This window comes from Leptopilina boulardi, unplaced genomic scaffold, assembly GCF_019393585.1.
Source record: "Leptopilina boulardi isolate dan_hultmark-lab unplaced genomic scaffold, ZJU_Lbou_2.1 LbouV2_302, whole genome shotgun sequence".
NCBI lineage: Eukaryota > Metazoa > Arthropoda > Insecta > Hymenoptera > Figitidae > Leptopilina > Leptopilina boulardi.
This window is the reverse complement of record NW_026137866.1, coordinates 1,153,215-1,172,429: the sequence shown is the minus strand read 5'-3', so window position 1 is coordinate 1,172,429 and position 19,215 is coordinate 1,153,215. Positions and strand designations below refer to the sequence as shown.

Genomic DNA, 19,215 nt, shown 5'->3' with positions numbered 1-19,215 from the left:
TCCCCCGTGACCGTTAGACCTTTGTGTACCTGTTCCTCCTTTACAGGTGCCTCAGATACATTCCAATAGTGTGCATCGAATGCAACCACGATCCTGAATGCTGAATCTCGTGTTTTTTTTTCCAATATATACACGAGTTTTTATCGACTATAAATTGGAAATCTCTTAATTGTGAAATTTCATTCAAGGATTGATAATCATATTTAACTGGTGAGTTAATATTCTAATTAATTTCTTTTACATGTGTTTAAATTAATGCACCAGAGTGTAAGAATATTTAATGTTTAATGCCAAAACTATTTCATATATTTTACTCTTTTTTTTTACTTTATATTTATTTACATATATTTTACTTTACATGCACTATTATTTATTTACTTTTTATTTATTTAACAAGAAACGCGTTTGTAGGTCAGGGAACAAAAATTAAATGTTAAAATAATGAATAACCTGTTTTATAAAACTTGAATACTTTTTGAGGACATACGTGCGTCAGCATAGATATTATTTGTCTCTTTTTGTCAAATCCTCTAGATCTGGTGTGTAATTACACTAAAAAAAGAAAAAAAATTAGAACACAATATCACGATGGACACGCTTCTTGCATCAAGAGTTTTAAACTACAGTTGTATTCTTTTATGAAAAACATTTAGTCCTCACGTAAAAAAAAGACTTTGAGACAATCAGTAAAAATTCAATGGGAATATTTTTAAAATATTTTTAAAAAAAATTGAATTCTGAAAAAAATTAAAGTTTATACAAAGTATTATTAATTTTTAAAACAACGAAAGAAAAATTGTTTTCTTGTATTTTTTTTTTATATTGAAAAGTTAAATATTTGTACTGAGAATTGTAAATCGTAAAATTTAATATATCGTGAAAGTCGATTAATTATGGCAAGTTAGTACGGATTGAGATTTCTTCAACTTTCTAAGATAAATCATGAAAAATAACTGCAATTCACGGGGAATTATTTAAAATTAATAAATTTAGAAAAACTCGATGAAATTCAGAAAATAATTAGAAGAAATATAATTTATTGTATTTTCGAAGAAATAATATAATAATTATAGCAAATATCAAATAGTTAGATAATTATCAAGTTAGTTAATTAATTATTAAATTAATTAATTATTAAGGTAATTAGTTAAATACTCAATTAAAATACCTAGTAAATTAAAAAAGCATTGAATTATAGAAAAAAAGAAGAATATATTTATAGTGATTTAAAAATAAAAAAATCAGAGCATCTAAAATTAAAAATAAACTGATTCAAATGTCAGGAAAAAAAAGCATGAAAGATAAACATTCAAGAGAAATGATGCAGGAACTTATATTTGTCAAATATAAACGAGAATGAAATTTCGGTGCAGCTGCTATATAGTTTTAAAAAAAAGTTGATATCTCACATTTAGTTTTTTTTTCAAGATCTAAGAAAATATTTTACCAAAATGCGTTAAAATATTTAAGAAAAAAAAAGTTCTCAACCTATTTTCTTAATAATATATCGAAAGCTATGTATCCAAAGGTGTGACGCTTTATAGTGATGAGAATTTTTCCCGTTAGTCAATGAAATCAAAGTGTGTGTGAAGGTATTCTCTTTGTCTATATCTGGTGTGAAAAAAGAACACTTTATACTTCCTGAGATTCATCTATTTGAAAGGGGATATTATAAATTACACATTAAGAGTTTAGACTTTCGTTTTTAATATATCTTATACTGCTTCTGTATGGAAGCCACGCGGTCTCCTCTGTGTCGATATTAAAAAAAAAAAATTCTTGTAAATTTGAAACTTCCTATTGTATATTCTTTAACTTTAGAGAAAAATTCGATTTTTATTACTTTTAGTCTTATTGACTGAAAAAAAATCGAATTTGCTAATTAATCTCATTTATTTAGTTTAGAAATTATTATTTTAAAGTAAAATAATTCATTTTTGATTATTATATTATATTTTTTAATTCTATTTATTCAAGTTATTAATTAATTGTATTTCAATTAATTTTTGTCGAAATTATTTATTTTAAATCATTGAAATATCTTTTATAGGCGGATAAATTTTCTTTGATAAATCAGAGTCTTTGGCGCAATATTGTTTATTTAAGTGAATGTTCTGAGTTTTTTTTAAACATGGAATATATATGAAGGCCATTAATAGAAGGTTGATTTTAAATAGTCGAAGTGAAATACAATAATCAAAGGATTCAAATAAAATATGATTTTAATGATTTATTATATATCAATAGAAATCTTGTGTAACTTTTCTATAGAAATTTTTAAAAATTCTATTTCTTTTTTTTGTAAAGCTCATTTTTTCTTTCATTGATCGTCTTTATGCCTTACTTACCTATGGCTTCTTTCACTTTAACTTGTACTAAAGTTCTGAACTTGACTGCCATTCGTTCCGTTCACAAGATTTTTTTTTAAACTCCGGGTGACACAAAAACAATTAGAATAATTTTTTTATTTTAACACAGAATTGTTTCACAAAAAAAAAGTAATTTAACAATTAAAAATTTTGTAAGTACAATCAAATTAATAAGACAAAGAAAAAAATTGATTGGGGAACAATTTATAATTTATAGTAAAAAAAAAAATAAAATACGAAGAAAATGAAATTTTCCAAGTGTTATAAAAGAATTTGATACAAATTTGGTAAATTAATTTTTTTTTTTTGCAAGGTATATTTTTGCAACACCCAGTATGCATATTGAAATCTGTACCCGGCACGCAACACCTCTGCGTAAAGAAGAGGGACGGTAAATGATCGGCACTTCTCTCTCACCCACTCTTGGAGAGATCTCTCTCTTGTATTCTCATAGCATAGGAGAGACTCACAGTCAGCCTCCTGACATTTCTCAGGTATGACTCATATTGTCGGTTTGTTCGTGTAGTTAGTTCAGTGTAGTACCTCTGCCGTGTGCCAGTTTGATTCTCGTTCTCCATTAGCTTTTCAGTTTCACTCGCGACTCCATACAGTCTGGTGCATTAAGCAATTTCTCACACGCGTATAATTTAAATTTTATACACACGAATGGGAAAAAATAATACTAATCTAAATTGTTTTTTTTTAAATTGAAGATTGTCGATAAAGTCGACACTGATTGAATTGGTGGAAAGAGAAGGATGGTGAGCTCCCGTTCACCAGGCGTAAGTGTCACCTGTAATAACAACTCAACAGTCGACGTATCTAATAAGAACGAACTGGCAGTTAATAGTACATCAAGAGAAGAACCAAATCAACCTATCTATAATTCAACGAATGATAATAATGAATCGGAGAGAAATTTAAATGACGAGAGATCATCACAATGGAACAGTATCAGCGAAAGTGGTCCACCTTCATTTTCAATGTCAATCGATTTGAATCGTCACGATTCGGGATCATTTTCAGCCAGTCCTGATCCAAATAATGCTTCTTCTTGTGAAGTCAAGGTCATCGCTGGAAATCACGAGGAGGAAGAACGATACGAGGCATTTGGTTCTGTTGAAGGTGATTGCGACGAGGAAGAATCTCCCGGTGGTAGCAGCTCTGCACCATCGCCTACTGGACCCGCTTCTTTAAGGTGAGTTAAAATTTTTATTTTCCTTTTCTTAATTTTGTCCATTACAATTAGCTCGAATTGATAGAAATTTTCGTAAATTTTTATTTAGCTGATTTTTTAAATTGTAGAATTAATATTGAACTAAATTTTCAAAACGATATTTTATTTATTTCATTTTTCGATAATATTCTTTCTTTTTGAACTTTTAGGTTTGCTCTATATTTTTGTCTATTGTAATTATTTTTAGATAACAAGAAATATCAGTTTGATAAATGTCGTTGACAATAGTGTGTGCAATTGCAAACGAATAAGATACAAAGCAATTGATAACGAATACTGTGTTGTATTGCTTGGAATATGCATTAAGCAATTTTCGTTTGTATTTGCATATTTCAAGAAACACATTTCCTTTCGCGTTGTTGTGCAAAAGTTAAGAATTGCAAATCTCGTAAGCATAATTGTTTACATATATAAAATTTGTTTTTTTTTTGCGTTACAAATATTGTGAATTTTTCAGTTTTTTTTTCAATATTTATTTTGCAAAAAGTTAAAAACAAAAGCGATACTTTTGCAAAAAATAAAAATGTATTATCTTAGTAAAATGGAAGAATATAGATAGAATTTAATTTAAATTTGATTTAATAAAAATTCTCAATTTGTGAAGATTAAAATTTTTAATCGGTTATTTGTGTAAATTTTTTGGTTCAAGGAACTGAATAAATGACAAAAAAAAAAATGTTTTAACATTGAATGCAGGATGTTGATTACTAAAAACATGTTAATAGTAAGTGAATATGAAAATAGTTGCGCAATATTTGTATTTTTAACAATAGCTTACCAACATTTATTATTTATCAGATAAAAACTTAAATTCATAATTTTCTACGTATATTTTTTACAAAAAACAATATTATTAATATCGTTAAAAATCATTTGATTTTATTTCTACAATTTTTTTATTTGTTGCGATTAATTTTTTATTTTATCGATTTATTTGATTTTAAAATTATTATTTTATTTCTTTAGGTTATTGACAGAACGGCACGAACGATGGTTATCAATATCTTTTTATATTATTGAAAATACAAAGTGAATCTTGGACAAATGTTTACAGTATTCTTATATTATCAGTTTCATATACAGTAATTATAGTCTTTCCCTGAGACTATCTAACCTCGTTAGAAAATTGAGAACAACTTAGAAGAGAAAGCAAAGGCTTCCAAATCACTTTTTACTTTTAAAATGCTTCCGATTTATCAAATTTTAATCCCCTTGGGTATGACTCTCGATTAGTTGCATAAAATAATAATAAAGGGGCGTATATTTTTTTTTATCAAACGATAATAAACGTGACGATAATTTTAATTTACTGCGTATAAAATAAAAAATATACAATATTTGTTATTCTATTTTTATATTTAAATTTGTGACTATGATTTAATTATAATTACTTATTGTCTCATTCTATTTTTTGACACTATTGACGCAATGTGAAAATTATGTTGAGGAATTAATTTCTTTCATTGCACACATAGCTTGCATCACATTTTCATTGATGTATGTATCATGCAAGGACTTTTTTCGCTTCCTTTTAAATCCGTGAGAATCACGGTTGTTATAATCGAAATAAACATAACAGGAAGACGAGTATAAAGGGGAATAAGAAATTCAACCACCACTTTATTCATTATAATTTCAAAGTTTCAAGACTACCATTGCTTATAAAAGTCTACAATTATACGTTGATTATGCATTAGAATTGTTTCGAAAAGAACGCGGCGTATTTTATCAAAAATAAAAAAAAAGAAAAAAAAATTTAATGCACTTAAAGCACATATGTACAAAAGACTTGGTCTTTTTTTTCATGTCATTGTTCAGATTCTTGAGCCGGAATAAAATGATGACGTGATTTTTTCAGGTTGCCGAGGTTACGTTGTATTATATACAGTCTAATTGTTCAATTATACTGTCGACGTTAAATTTTTGATGATTCTGTAATTTTTTTTTTTTTTTGTGAAAAGAGAATTTTTTAACTAAATTATTTTTATTTAAAAAAATATATTGAACTAATAATAAAAATACTCTTGGTAAAAAATCGTATAGAATTCGATTTCTGATATTTGATATAAAAAAAATAATTTTACGACATATTGATTTTCATTTAATTTTTATCTGATTCAGAAATCCGAGAAGTCCCAACTCAACTATTGGCAGACATTCCTGGCTTAGAACTTCGCTTAGAAGAACTCCTTCTGGGTATGAAAATCTGTTTTAACGTTCTTTAAAAAATTAAAAATATGCGGAAATATTTTTCAATTCTAATTTATTTCTTTTTTTAGAACCAGCAGAAAAAGATTGGGTTCCAATGCTCTAGCAAGGTATTAAATATTTTATATTTGTTTTGAATAAAAATAGAAAAAAAGTTTATATTAATAACAAAGTATAATTTTAATTTTCAGTCAACTTTATCGAAGTAGTAGTTTCAATAGTTCAGGAAGAGGTTCTATCTGTGATACAGGCGAAGAAATGTACAGCGATGTTTCTTTAGAAGACGACGTTTTAGATCTCAATCACAGAGTGAGTAATTAAATATTTTATTTATTCACATTTTGTATTTTTCATTCGATTTATATTTTTTATTATTTATTTAAATTTTGCTTTTGATTTAATTTTACCATAAGTTTTGTTTGAGCCATTAATAAGAGGCTTATTGGGAATTATTCTATAAGCCAATGACATTAATGCCTTTAATCATAACGGGATGATATTAGTTGTCAATTGCTTATCTGATTGATGATTCATATTTCATACGGAAACAATGTATCATTTTAAAAATGATTTTCAATACTAAAATATTTTCAATTTTCTAATTTTAACATTTTTAAACAAAAAAATAAAAATTATTGGAAGAATTAAATGCACGGAGAATAATAAATTTAAATAATAATAATAAATATAAATTGAAAAGTTTATTAAATAAAATATTAAAAATTTTAAATCAAATAGATGAAAGTTAAATAGATTAAAATCAAAAAGTTTGAGAAACAGAATTTTATCAAAACACTTTCGGTTTCATCGTGACTCGCATAAAATAAATAGTATATTATGTAAATTGTAATATGCATTATATATATGGTTATCATAAATAATGGAAACCAATTAGGATTTAATTAAAAGATCATTGATAATCCATTGTTTACTTACTAACACAATCGATTGCTGAAAGTGAAAAGTAGATAATTTCAGAGTTGTAAAAAATGACACTTTAGAAATGTAGGAAAATACTTCACATTAAATGTAACTGTTTTGGCGTCATTAGAGAATAAATTTTCAAAATTAAAACCAGTGGAAATATTTTTCAATAAAAAAAAATATATGGAGATTATTTTTTAATAAGAACAAAAAAAAAAATACAAAAAACAAAATCCTATGGTAGAAAAAACTTTTTCGGGTGCTGATCAGGATTCATCATCAAATTGTAAAAATTATCATTCGTATCCCAATTACATTCCATGCGAATCTTATTATCAACCACCACCACCACCACCACCGAGACCTAATCAACATTATTCAAGTTCGTTAGTTATTTTAATTTTTTATTAAAGTTAATTACTTTTTTATATTTATATTTTTTTTTACAATTTGACAATTGTAGCACCGTGCACTTGTCATTCCAATCGTCCCTCTGATTTTAATACGTATGAAGTTCAATCAACCAAAGAAACTTCTTGGCTGCCACTTATTCTTTTTGCACTTCTAATTATTTCCATAATTATTGCTTACAATTTTCTCCGAAGTTTCTTCTTCGGCCGGAACTTTAGTAATTCCGAAAGGTCGACTCCTTCTTTTTTAGCACATCAGGTAGTTTTAATTTTTTTTTTTTTAACTATATAATATAATATTTATTTTCAATTACAATTTATAAAAAAAATAGAAACTTATATTGTAATTTTATGCAGAATCCTCATTTGCTTCCAATTGGAGTGCCATTACGAAAATTAGAAAAAAGAGATGCATCACAAAATTGTCCTGCATCATTCAGTTGTTGCAATAATAATAATAATAAGGGAATAATTGAACCTAAATACGAACAAATATCTGGCACGTCAACACCAAAAAAATTAATTTCACCATCAAATTCAAAAATTTCCGAACAAAAACAACGAAATAATAAAAATATCTCTATTGATACAGCCAGTAATAAATCGCAAAAATTGGAAGAAACTTTATTAAGAGATAATCAAAAAAGTTCTGGAACTTTTATGACGGATGATGAGAAATTAGCTTTACGTAAAGTTCCTTAACTTAATAGATGGGACTTTTTCATCGTAAACTTTATTTTAAAAAAACAACATTTAATTACGGGATTTTTCTCATTAATAATCCGTTCACTTACGGAATTCTCATTCTACTGTCAGTGGCGGCTGTTTTACTTTTTGCGTGAGTCTTCCCATTGGAAAAAAATTTTTAGTCTCATTTTAGTTGCGTTAATTAACTTCTTTCAAGGTGTAAATAATTTGATTTCTTATGAAAAACAATTTTTTTCTCACATTTTTTTTTTAATTTTTGTTTTCTATTTTTTATTGTTTTAATGAAATATTTATTTACCAATAACGAGTAATTAATTAATATTATTTAATTATTTTTTTAAATTTATTATAGTACAATCTGTGTCGAAGAAAAATATTTTTTTTACTATCCACATAATTGCTACATAATGGCACTAAAAGTGAATTTAGATTTAAAAATTTTCTTATCATAATTTTCTTTACGATTTAATGTGTTCGTTTTTAAATTTGTGAGTTATTTAGAAATATCAAATTTCAAGAAAAATTATGGATTGTAACAAAAATTTTTTTTTTTTTCTTAACGAGCAGCATTTTGTTTAATAAGCCAATCAGCGGTGAATCTTTGTACAGCAGAATATTAAAAAAAACGCACTTGACAAATAAAAGTACGTTTAAATTTTTTATTTTTATTAATTAATATTTAAAAATTAATGATTAATTTTTAAAATATATTTTTTTTATTTAGTTACTGAAATGTCCTTGAATAAATCCAATTCAGTAGTTGAACAAAATACTTTGGATGACAGTAAGGCTTGATAAGAAATTTGAGATTTTCAATTCATTCCAATGAAAGAGAAAAAAAAATGAACATTTTTTAATAAGAAATTTAAAAAAATTGTAAGAACAATTTTAATTTAATAAAGATAGTTGAAACTATTTTGAGTTCTATTTAAAAAAAAATAATTTCTAGAAGTAAAAATTCACTTGTAAAAATGCAGTAATTTCTTTTTTTTCTCATAATAAAAAATATAGCTTCCGGAAAAATATTGATTCTAAGAAGTGGGAACAATTGATATTTATCTGGCGGCCTAGTTCAGAGAGTGGAAAACGGTCGATTTTATTTTGTTTAATTAAAAAACCAATCTTTTCTTTTTTGTTTTCTTAAAAAATATTTCGTAAATCAAAATTCTCAGTTACTGAATTTTAACTTTTTTAAAAATTCATATTTATTCATTATTATTTTTAAAAAGTAAAAAAAATTTATAACTTTAAGGAAAGTAAAAAAAAAAATTGCAACTCAAACGAAATAAAATTTGTGATTAATATTTATTTGAAATTTTTCTCTTGCAATGGCTTGCCCTAAAAATGTTTCAGTAACTAATCGAAGTTTTTTAGAATGGAAAGGTTGGGCTTTCTTAACTTTTTTAATTGTACTAATTGATACTGGATATTACGGAATAGTGAATTTAAAAAAATGGCTTGATGGTTTATAATTTCAATTATAAGAACGCAAACTTTCAGTAAGTTTGAAAATATTTGTTTATAATATTTTTCAACAATAATAATTGTATTATTTAATTTATTAATAATAAATAAGGTGTTTGAAGAGAAAAACATTTTTTTTTAAATAAATTTATTTTTACAACTAAAGTAAACGTGTTTTCAGATTTTCCCCGACGATCATTGTAATTAGAAAATAATATCAAAAGGAGTTAAGCGAAAGAGAGTATATAAGAAGTGCATAAATAGCCCACTACGACTAACAACCCACGACATAATCGAGACTATCCAACAAATATATATTCGAGCACAATATTTAAGGCGTCGGCCAAGACGAGACGGAAGTGCGCGTTTTCTATTTATCAAAAGAAAAAAAAAATTCTGATGTTCTAATTTTTCTCTAAAGAAAAAATAATAAATAAATAAAAAAAAAAAAATATTAGCACAAGTTAATAAGGTCATATTAGTAAAGTAGTTACTATACTAATGGAGTTAGAATGACGATCGAAATATTCAGTTCACTGTGGGAAAGAGAAAAAAAAAAATGTTATACTTATAACATGACACACGCGCTTGCGGCATATGCATAAAATATTAACAGTGTAACTTGTAAAATGTCAAGTTAGTAGAATGGAAGCGGACTGTGAAGAAATTGGTGTCGTTGATAATAAATCGTGTAATGTAAATTTTAAAAGTCATTCTAATTCAAATAATAGAATTTTTAGTGAAGTAACAACTGGTGAACTCGATGCTGATCTTGAATACGATCTTTGGGAAGGTCAGTTTCAATTTTTGGGACAAGATCATAATTGTTGTCCCAGTACATCAGACAAACAAGTAAGAGAAAATATGCTATAGGCATATCGCATCGATTCTTCCCCATCTGGTTATTGACCGCGGCATATATTTCTCCATTATCGTGTAATATAGAAATACAAGAATCTTATAAAGCTGTATATTTTTAAATATATTTCTAGTTCCACTGGTTTCGATTTCAACTTAGAGAATAGGTAAAAATAATAATAGAAAGTCACCAAGCAATTATTTGTTTTAAATAGCACAACGAACACAAAAAGAAGATGAAATTATTTGTAAAAGAACAATGAAATTATTATTTATGAAAAAGAAATTACAGAGGAAATATTGTCTTTTTTTAGACTTTTTCGATCAAGATTATTCAATTTTAATATTAAAAAATGAAATAAACATTTTCACACTTTCTTTTATTAATTATATATAATTATATTATAATTAAACAGTTAAATTAATTACATTTTTTTTTATTTTTACAGGTACAAATGATACAAGAACAAATGCACGCTTTAGTGGACACACAATCGGTAGGGGAAGAGAGATACGCGAGAGCAAAGGAACAAAATGCAACACTTCAGGCCAGGGTACTTATGTTGGAAGAAGCTGCTAAAGATGCTGAGAGCAGAGCTGAAGAAAGATTACAAGTATATAAATTTGAATTTAAAATCCTCTATTTTCTTCAAAAGAATCTAAAAAAACGTTTTAAAAAGCATATTAAAAAAGTTTTTGACTTAATATTTGTGTCCCTGAAATTTTAAAATTATAAAGATTAGATTTTACTCTTTTAAAAAACGAAAAATGCTTCTTGAAACAAAAATAAAAAAAAAAACTAGAAATAATTTTTTTTTAACGACTTTTTTTATTGTTTCCGTTATAGGCCGAGCAGAGAAGGCATCGAGACTTTGCTTGTCGATTGGAACGTGAGAAGGAATTACAATTGGAAAATTGCTCGATAAAATTGCAAGCAATGGAACTTGAGAGTGCGAGTTTACGTGATGAAGTCTCCCGATTACGGGAACAGTTAGAAAAAGTTCGAGTGGAAAAAGGTCAACTTGAAAATACATTAGACGATGCAAGAAGAGAAACTGAAACTGCACGTGAACTTGGACGTCAGGCAGTGAGTCGTTCAAATGAAGCTAATCATATGCTTGAAGTTGCAAGAGAAGAATTAGCGGCTCACGTTGATGAACAACAAAAATTAGATCAATTAATTCAAGAAATTTCCCATTTACGAGCTCGAAACAAAAGTAATTTTTAATTAAATTTATTTTTTTATAAATAGTTACATTCTTTTTATTAAATTTTTATTTTTCTTTGAAAATATAGGTTTAGAGGAATCAAGAGATGAATTGCAAGCGGCAGCGGCTTTACAAGCGGGTCGTGAATTATTAATGTTGAATCCATGTGCGAATAATGTCGAAAAAGGATCTAGTCTTGCTGCTGAATTATTAGCAGGAATGAATCAAGATCAGACTGATGGAAATAAATCGAGGGAACCAGAACCACGCACATTAGCTGAAGTGAGTAATATTTATTTATTATTAAAATTAATTGAGTTATATAAATTATTTTCTTTTTCAGTTAAAGCAAGCCCTAAAGGAACAGCAAGAAGTAAATTCTCAATTGCGATCTTATATTGACGGAATTCTGCTGAATATAGTGGAAAATTATCCTCAACTTTTGGAAGTGAAGCAAGTAAATTAAAAACAATTTTTGCCAATTGTAGCAAAAAAAAAAGGATATTATGTCGTTATAATGATAAAAAAATAGAATTAATTGTACAAATAGATTACTATAAAAAAATAGTTATATAGCTTTCGAGTGATAAACAGGGTGACTCTCAAAATAATATACGGATTGAACTGAATCAACGAATTCTTTTTTGTTATAATAATCTCAATTTGAGAAGTCAAGTTTTTTGCTATTTTAGACTAATTCTCAAATTTTTATTGTTGATATAGTTTCTTGAACGTATATTTTCCTATTTTGCGAGATGTTCTCGCTTTTATTTTATTATTATTTTAGAAACTTTTACATTTTATTTGATGAAAATTAATTTTCTTTTCGACGATACAAAAAAAAAAAATCGTCTTTATTATCGTTTTAGTCTTTGCGAATTGTTTCTAATTATTAATTTTCATTTAAAATTTAAAAAAAGGATCTCCCATTCTTAAACTAAGAAGTGCTTTTTAGATCTTTATTAAGATAATGTTTGTAATATTAAATTTTGTGAAATCACTGCCAGTACCAAATGACTCACCAATTAATATGGGCATTATATTATAGTGTCAAGAATGGCAGTGGGCGTTTCAAAAATTTTTTATTAACATTAATAATATCAACGAGTTTTGTGTGATAATTTGTTTTTAATATTGGGAAAAATTTTGAAAAAAATCTTTTATACAATTAATAATAAAAAAAAAAAAAAACAGTAAATTTTCTTACAGTTTGTCATAATGCATCGAAATAATATGTGACTTTGTTCCCTATTTTTTTCCTTTGTTTCCCCGCACTAATTTTAAATTAGATGACAGAAGGAAAAAAGTTACCAGTTGGAATATTGCAAAAAAAAAAAAATTGACTGGAGCAAAATCTGTGATGGGGCGAATGATACTTAGAAAATACAAGTGACTAGTATTTTTATTCTTGCGATTTTTCTGCATTCTGGGTCTTTGTATTATGAAATATTATTGATGATTAAACGATTATATTTTGATATAAAGCAATTTTTTTCTTAACCTTCCTTTTTTAGATAATTTAAAAATTTTGAAAAGTAAATTAAATCTTTTCTCAAAATTTATACTTATTGTTTAAGAATTTATATCTTAGACAATTAAAGAAAGAAATGTTATCTAAAAATTTGAATTAATGAAATTATAATCTAATATACATATTAAATTTATATATTTAGTAATAAATTAAATAATTTTAATAAATTTTATATAATTGTAAGACAAAATTTAAATTTGAATTCTACATATATATTGGTTGAATAATCCAGCCAATAGGAAGTCATAAACTGGACAAGTTTAATTCCCCATAATGCAAAGAGCGGACTTCCGCTTTTATGTATTGGTAAATTTAATTATTTTAGAAAAGTTTTAAGAAAGTTGATTATCGAATTAATTTTTTATCTCATTTATATAAAATTCAGTGCTTTTGTAATTACTACATTTATTGTAATTATTTAAATAGATGTATTCTTTCAAGAAAAATGGCGGTATTTCCTTGCTTTAGATAGAGCTCATTTCCGGTTGAACCACCATTGTTTACTCACGTCGCTGTTGGTACTTGTTCAGTGCCTTTAAAAAATTTATCGTGCAACCGATTTACCTGTTATTTGGCAATTTTCTTATAAAAAAAAACCGGTAAATATAACCTATCTTATAAATTTTTCTAGAAATTTTTTCGCTAAGTTGAGGGATGTCATATTTTGAGGGGTTTGTTTCAAAACATTCTGAATATTTACGAAAAATGTTAATGTCGTTGATTAACGATTTGCAACAATGACATTTTTTTCAAAATGGCGTTGTGTTAATAACCTTTTCGCAAATAATAAATATGTGTGTGTGTGTTTGTTTTGCAACATTTGACAAATTGTGTTCATTTGGATGAATCAAAAATTCGTTTATAAATAATAATTTTTTATTTCAGTTATAAAAATGGATTCAGAAAATCCTGACAATCGCAAAAGAAGATCATCTGTATCGGATGGTGATAAGAAAAGAAAAAAAATGGATTTACAACGTATCTCAGCATCACAACCAACGCAACAACCAAATAAACTTATTGACCAACTTTTTGAAACTTGGAAAAATAATGAAGCTACAAATTCATCTGTACCTTCAACACCGGTATATTTTATATTTTAGATTAAATGTGTCTATTTTATAATTAAAATTTTCAATTTCGTTTAGAATGCAAAAACAGATATTGTCAAAAAATATGAGTCCCTGCAATCTGCTCTAACATTGGAAAAATCATCAATTGATTTTAAATTTTCTGCATTAAATATTGAAAAGGCAAAATTTGAAGCACAACAGGGAACAACTATTGCAGATCTAAAATTCTGTATGGATGTGTGAGTTAAATATTTGTTTTTTAAAATATTCAATTAATAAATTTTCTAGTAATTTACGTAATTTATTTATTTCAAAAAATAATAAATTTAACTTTGAAGAGAAGAAATTTAATATTGAAAACATTTTTTTCAGTTACAATAATGTTCAAGAAGATATTAATAGCGTGTACGAAGATATTCAAAGTATGGTTGTTGTTCAAAAAATGATTGATCAAAAACTAAATGAAACGTGTAACATAAGGTCACTTGTAATTAAAAATTTAATTGAAGAACTTGAAAGAAAGAAAAAAATTACAGCTACTTTAGAAAATGAAGCTTCAAAAAGTAAATCGATTATTGGTAAGTGATTTAAAGATAAACTCATTAAATTTATAAATTCGTGTATTAGTTAAATAAGGAAACAAAATTTTCTTATTGAAACAAGTGTATTAATTTTTATATTTTATTTCTTTTGTTTAGAAATGGAAAAAGCTAAATTAAACAAATTACAAGAAAAGCTAGCAAAATTGGAAAAAGAAAATGAGGAGTTGCAAATATCAGATCAGGATTTAATTGATATTAAACAAAAATTAAAGGATGTTAAAGAGTAATAATTAGAAAATTTTATTTTAAATAATTTTTATATTTAACAATATTAAATCGTTCATTAATATTTTATGTCTTTTTTAACAGATCAAACTACTTTTTAGAGATGGAAGAAGTCAGGTTAAATAAGATTTTACAAGACGAGAAGTTGCAGGATCTTCAAGATGATATTAAAAACGCTCAAGTATTGTACTTTATTACATTTACCACTAAATTAAATTTTTGAATTATTTTTATAAATATATTAAAATTTACTAGGAACTGGATAAATTGAGATTGGAAGCCGCTGATCGTGAAAAAGAATTAGAATCTTACAACTATCTTGATGAATATGCAGAAATTCTACACGCAAAAATGAGAGAAATATTATCCGAAAATTTGGATTCCGATTATTCCTCGTAATTATTAAAAATTATTGATAACTTTGAAATATTTTACGGAATTGAATGTTAATAATAATAATTTTTATATTTCAGGCATACTGACTTGGCGGGAAAAATTGAGGATGCACAAAACAAAATTAAAAAAAATAATTTTCTAATTGAAGCTTATAATAAAGTTATGGATTTGACCAATTGTGGTTTAAATCTTGATAAAAAAATAAATGATACAAAAATGTCAATAGATTCGCTTTCATTACAAACATCTAAAGATATTGAAAATTTAGATAAGAAATTAATGGAATTAAACGATGAATTAAAGTCTTTACCACATGATGAAATATCTAATGAAATGAAATTATTAAATAAAGTATGTACTGATAATAATTTAATTATTATACTTTATAATTAAAAAATTTATTAACTATTGACTTTTCATGCAGGAATTGGAAGAATTGAATCTTAAGCAGGAGACTCTTAATAAGGAAAATAATGAGCTTTTACATGAATTGGATAATTGTTCAAATCACAACGAGGAAGAGAAAACAATTGTAAACTTAAAATTCGAAATTGATCAAAAAAAGAAAATACACAGTGAACTCATGGATTCTTACAAGAAAATAAAGGAGAATAATAAGAAACATTTCGATGATTATCCTGATTTATTGGATTCAAAAGTTATGGAAACCTTTGAAGAATTGAAAATTAAATTAAAGGCAGATGTAGATGAAGCAGAAAAAAAAGAAAAATCTCTGATAAATGTTCACCAACTTAAGCTCAGGGAACTTGAACAAAAAGCCAAGAAATACCGGAATCTCTATAAAGAAGTATACTTTTATTCATTTCTTCTTATTAATATTAAATTTAAAAATGATTTATTTAATTATCTACATATTTTTATTGCAATAGGTGGAGCAGGAATTAAGTTCCGGCGAAAAAGATTTCACGGATTTAAATAAACAAATCGAAGATGCAGAAAACGAATTAGAAAAATTAAAAAATGAGAAAACTGAATCCGAATTGAAAAAGAAAAAGGATATAAAGAAGAAATTAGAATTCAAAAAACAAGAGGAATTGAAGAAATTAAAGAAAGAAGCAGAATTAAAAAAAGAAGCAGAATTGAAAAAAAAGAAAGAATTGAAGAGAGAAGAGGAATTAAAGAAATTGAAGAAAGAAGCAGAGTTAAAAAAAGCAGAAGAATTGAAGAAAGAATTACAATTAAAAAAAGCATTAGAATTAAAAAAAGAAACAGAATTAAAAAAAGAAACAGAATTGAAAAAAGAAGCTGAGAAGAAACCAAAACCTTTAATAATAAAAAATGAACAAGTTAATATAAATTCAGAGACATTGTCTTTAATAAAATCATTGAAAGAAAAACTTCCAGCTTTACAGTCTCAAACTGAGGTAAAAACCTGTAATTTATTTACAATTTTTTTTTTTATTAAAAAAAGAAACATTTAAAAAATATTTATACAATTTTTGTAGATTTCTGATAAAAAATCATCGCAGAAATCAATTGAAAGCTCAAAAATTTCCTCTCCCTTTCGTGTAAGTTTTGTAAAAAACAATTCATTTGCAACTGAAATTCAATACAACTTTCTTTTTTTGGAGAAATAATTTTCATTTGCGTTTTATTTACAGAAGTCTGAAGAAGATGATTCTGGTTCTAAATCCAATAAACCTGGTGAACAATTATTTGACGAAATATTTGCTCAATTTGGAGTAAGTTTGTTGTTTACTAATTATTAATTTTTTAAAATATATAAAAATGAATTTTTTTAAAATTATCATTATATTGAGAATGTCTTGTTTTCCGATTATTTTTAATCAAATTCGTTATTTAACTTTTATGTGCAGTCACAAAAGAATCAGAAAACTTCGACACCATTACAAGTAAGTTAAAAATTTGATATTTAGTTATTTTTTTTAAATATATTGTTTTAAAAATATTTCTTATTTTTGTTTTAGGTCTCACAAGAAAAATCAGCTTTAAAAGAAATGAAATCTCCATTACATGTAAATTGAAAAATTTTATAGTTTAATTTTTCTCAATAACACATTTTATTTACAGTTAATTTTTTTTTACAGAAATCTGCCGATGATGTTCATTCCCTTAAATCAAGTCAAAGTTCTCAAAAATCATTAGAAAAATTGTTTTCTGATTATAGAGTGAGTGATAACGCGTAAATTGAAAAATTTTATAGTTTAATTTTTTCAATAACACATTTTATTTACAGTTAATTTTTTTTACAGAAATCTGCCGATGATGTTCATTCCTTAAGATCAAGTCAAAGTTCTCAAAAATCATTAGAAAAACTCTCTTCTGACAATAAAGTGAGTCTACCATTTACAATTTTTTTTAATTAGAAATAATTTAAAATAAAAAAAAATAATGAAATAACAATAGAAATATTTCTTTAATTTCTTTTTTCAATTAATTTCTTTAATTAAATTTTTTCAGGAACGTAAAAGATCATCAGAAAGAAAGTTCTTCACAATGTCACGGCGCAGTAAATCCCTTCCTCCAAAAAATGCCAAATAATTTTCTGATAAGAAAAAAGATTTTTTTAAACCAGGTATTATAATTTTAATTTCCCTGTTTCTTCTCTATTATTATTATAATTCTTAATTTACATATTATATAATTCGTATAAAATCATTATTGAATATTTGTTACTAAATGCTTACGAAAAACGAAAATTCGTTTACAAATTCGTAAAATAAATAATTTAATTATAATTTTTACTTTTTTAAAATTTACAGACTGCTGATAATATAAATAACATTTATTATTTAATTAAATTACTTAATAAATATATTTTTCTTTAAATTAAAAAAAAATAGACGAAAAACAATAATTATCATAAATTTAGGTAATTTTTTAATTATTATTAACTGTAAATAATAATTATTCACTTTTATTCATTTATTTATTATTTTTACTTATTTTTTATATATTATTTTATTAATATAATAATATATATTAATAGTATAATTATATAATTATTATTATAATTATTATATAAAATAAAATATATTTTATTTATTTTACTGTTATACTTTATTTTTTTATTATTTTATTTTGTTTATTATAATTAGTATTATCATTGTCTGTTATTAATGAGTTTAAAAATTCAAATAAATGTAAAGCCTAATACACAGGCCCTTTGAGCTCAGCTGAGTAGGCCAATCACAGTTAGTCTTTTCTTGTCCAGAAACAGTCCTCTTCCGGTTCAGTCGGCGTTTCTGTTGACAGCCAATCAGAGACGAGGAGGATTTCTCTGTGTTGGGACTTGTTCAGTGCCTTTGAATTGTTTCCCGTGCAGCACATTTCCCCGATATTGGCGACTTTTTTTTGGTAAAAATCGGTAAATATAATATATTATCTTATAAATATTTGATTTTAAGTTATTTTCCGAGTCGATGGATGAGAATTATGTTTGTCGTTCATCGGATTGTCGATTAAATTTGGCAACAAGGCATTTTTCCAAAATGGCGTCGAGTCTCAACACATGGTGTTGAACATTGCTAAAGAAAAAAAACTCATTTGTGTTTCAGCTTGTGCCAAAAAGTGTTCATTAGTGGGCGAAAGGAAAGATTTGTTTCGGGCCTTTTAGTTCTCGGTCTCTTTGTAAGGTTAGGTGCCAAATTTCTCAAATTTGGTTCCTAATCCAGAAGAGGGATCTCCGGGAGCTGATTGGTTTTAGAAACTTATTTTTTCTCTACAGTTTGCGCAGAATGGTGTTCATTGTTGGACGAAAGGGAAGATTTGTTTCGAGCTTTTTAGTTCTCGGTCTCTTTGTAAGATTAAGTGCCAAATTTCTCAAATTTGGTACTTAATCCAGAAGAGGGATCTCCGGGAGCTGATTTGCTTTAGAAACCTATTCTTCCCATGCATGGAAGTTGCTGCTAATGGTGAGTTAAAATCAATTGAAAAATTTTATATTTATGTAATTGTGTTTGAATCATATTTGTGTCTTTGTTTTTCATTGCATGTTTAATTATTTTCTATTATAATACA

The 19,215-nt window shown here is 25.8% G+C and overlaps 3 protein-coding genes across 4 annotated transcripts; all 3 read left to right on the top strand.

Annotated features, from left to right (window-relative positions):
* The first annotated feature begins 62 nt into the window (after positions 1-62).
* On the top strand, positions 63-12,870 carry LOC127282925 (rab11 family-interacting protein 4A). 2 transcript variants are annotated; one of them, XM_051307517.1, is made up of 10 exons: positions 70-210; positions 2,683-2,863; positions 3,083-3,567; positions 5,728-5,802; positions 5,886-5,924; positions 6,006-6,123; positions 10,628-10,792; positions 11,026-11,395; positions 11,475-11,668; positions 11,730-12,870. In XM_051307517.1, the coding sequence occupies exons 3-10, from the start codon at positions 3,128-3,130 to the stop codon at positions 11,850-11,852; spliced, it is 1,524 nt and encodes a 507-aa protein (XP_051163474.1). In that variant the 5' UTR covers positions 70-210; positions 2,683-2,863; positions 3,083-3,127; the 3' UTR covers positions 11,853-12,870. The 2 variants fall into 2 exon arrangements, with proteins under 2 accessions (XP_051163473.1, XP_051163474.1); XM_051307516.1 differs by lacking the exon at positions 2,683-2,863 and having other exon boundaries at positions 63-210.
* Positions 6,575-8,771, top strand: LOC127282928 (uncharacterized). The gene is made up of 5 exons (XM_051307526.1): positions 6,575-7,120; positions 7,202-7,407; positions 7,506-7,986; positions 8,424-8,500; positions 8,581-8,771. Exons 1-3 carry the CDS (start codon positions 6,976-6,978, stop codon positions 7,848-7,850), a joined length of 696 nt encoding a protein of 231 aa, XP_051163483.1. The 5' UTR covers positions 6,575-6,975; the 3' UTR covers positions 7,851-7,986; positions 8,424-8,500; positions 8,581-8,771.
* Positions 12,871-13,438: 568 nt separating the features above from the next.
* Positions 13,439-17,947, top strand: LOC127282922 (uncharacterized). The gene is made up of 17 exons (XM_051307511.1): positions 13,439-13,516; positions 13,803-14,002; positions 14,066-14,229; positions 14,363-14,568; positions 14,689-14,815; positions 14,902-14,998; positions 15,073-15,212; positions 15,291-15,564; positions 15,638-16,021; positions 16,104-16,598; positions 16,680-16,742; positions 16,836-16,916; positions 17,052-17,087; positions 17,163-17,210; positions 17,283-17,363; positions 17,448-17,528; positions 17,656-17,947. Exons 2-17 carry the CDS (start codon positions 13,811-13,813, stop codon positions 17,734-17,736), a joined length of 2,550 nt encoding a protein of 849 aa, XP_051163468.1. The 5' UTR covers positions 13,439-13,516; positions 13,803-13,810; the 3' UTR covers positions 17,737-17,947.
* The last annotated feature ends 1,268 nt before the right edge of the window (positions 17,948-19,215 follow it).

Excerpts from the sequence above, each read along its gene's own strand:
- LOC127282928 (XM_051307526.1), top strand. The coding sequence starts at position 6,976 with ATGGTAGAAAAAACTTTTTCGGGTGCTGATCAGGATTCATCATCAAAT. Across the intron at positions 7,121-7,201 it reads ACCTAATCAACATTATTCAA|CACCGTGCACTTGTCATTCC; the intron begins GTTCGTTAGTTA and ends TGACAATTGTAG. Across the intron at positions 7,408-7,505 it reads CTTCTTTTTTAGCACATCAG|AATCCTCATTTGCTTCCAAT; the intron begins GTAGTTTTAATT and ends AATTTTATGCAG.
- LOC127282925 (XM_051307516.1), top strand. The coding sequence starts at position 3,128 with ATGGTGAGCTCCCGTTCACCAGGCGTAAGTGTCACCTGTAATAACAAC. Across the intron at positions 5,803-5,885 it reads CTTAGAAGAACTCCTTCTGG|AACCAGCAGAAAAAGATTGG; the intron begins GTATGAAAATCT and ends TTCTTTTTTTAG. Across the intron at positions 5,925-6,005 it reads GGTTCCAATGCTCTAGCAAG|TCAACTTTATCGAAGTAGTA; the intron begins GTATTAAATATT and ends TTTAATTTTCAG.
- LOC127282922 (XM_051307511.1), top strand. The coding sequence starts at position 13,811 with ATGGATTCAGAAAATCCTGACAATCGCAAAAGAAGATCATCTGTATCG. Across the intron at positions 14,003-14,065 it reads CATCTGTACCTTCAACACCG|AATGCAAAAACAGATATTGT; the intron begins GTATATTTTATA and ends AATTTCGTTTAG. Across the intron at positions 14,230-14,362 it reads CTAAAATTCTGTATGGATGT|TTACAATAATGTTCAAGAAG; the intron begins GTGAGTTAAATA and ends CATTTTTTTCAG.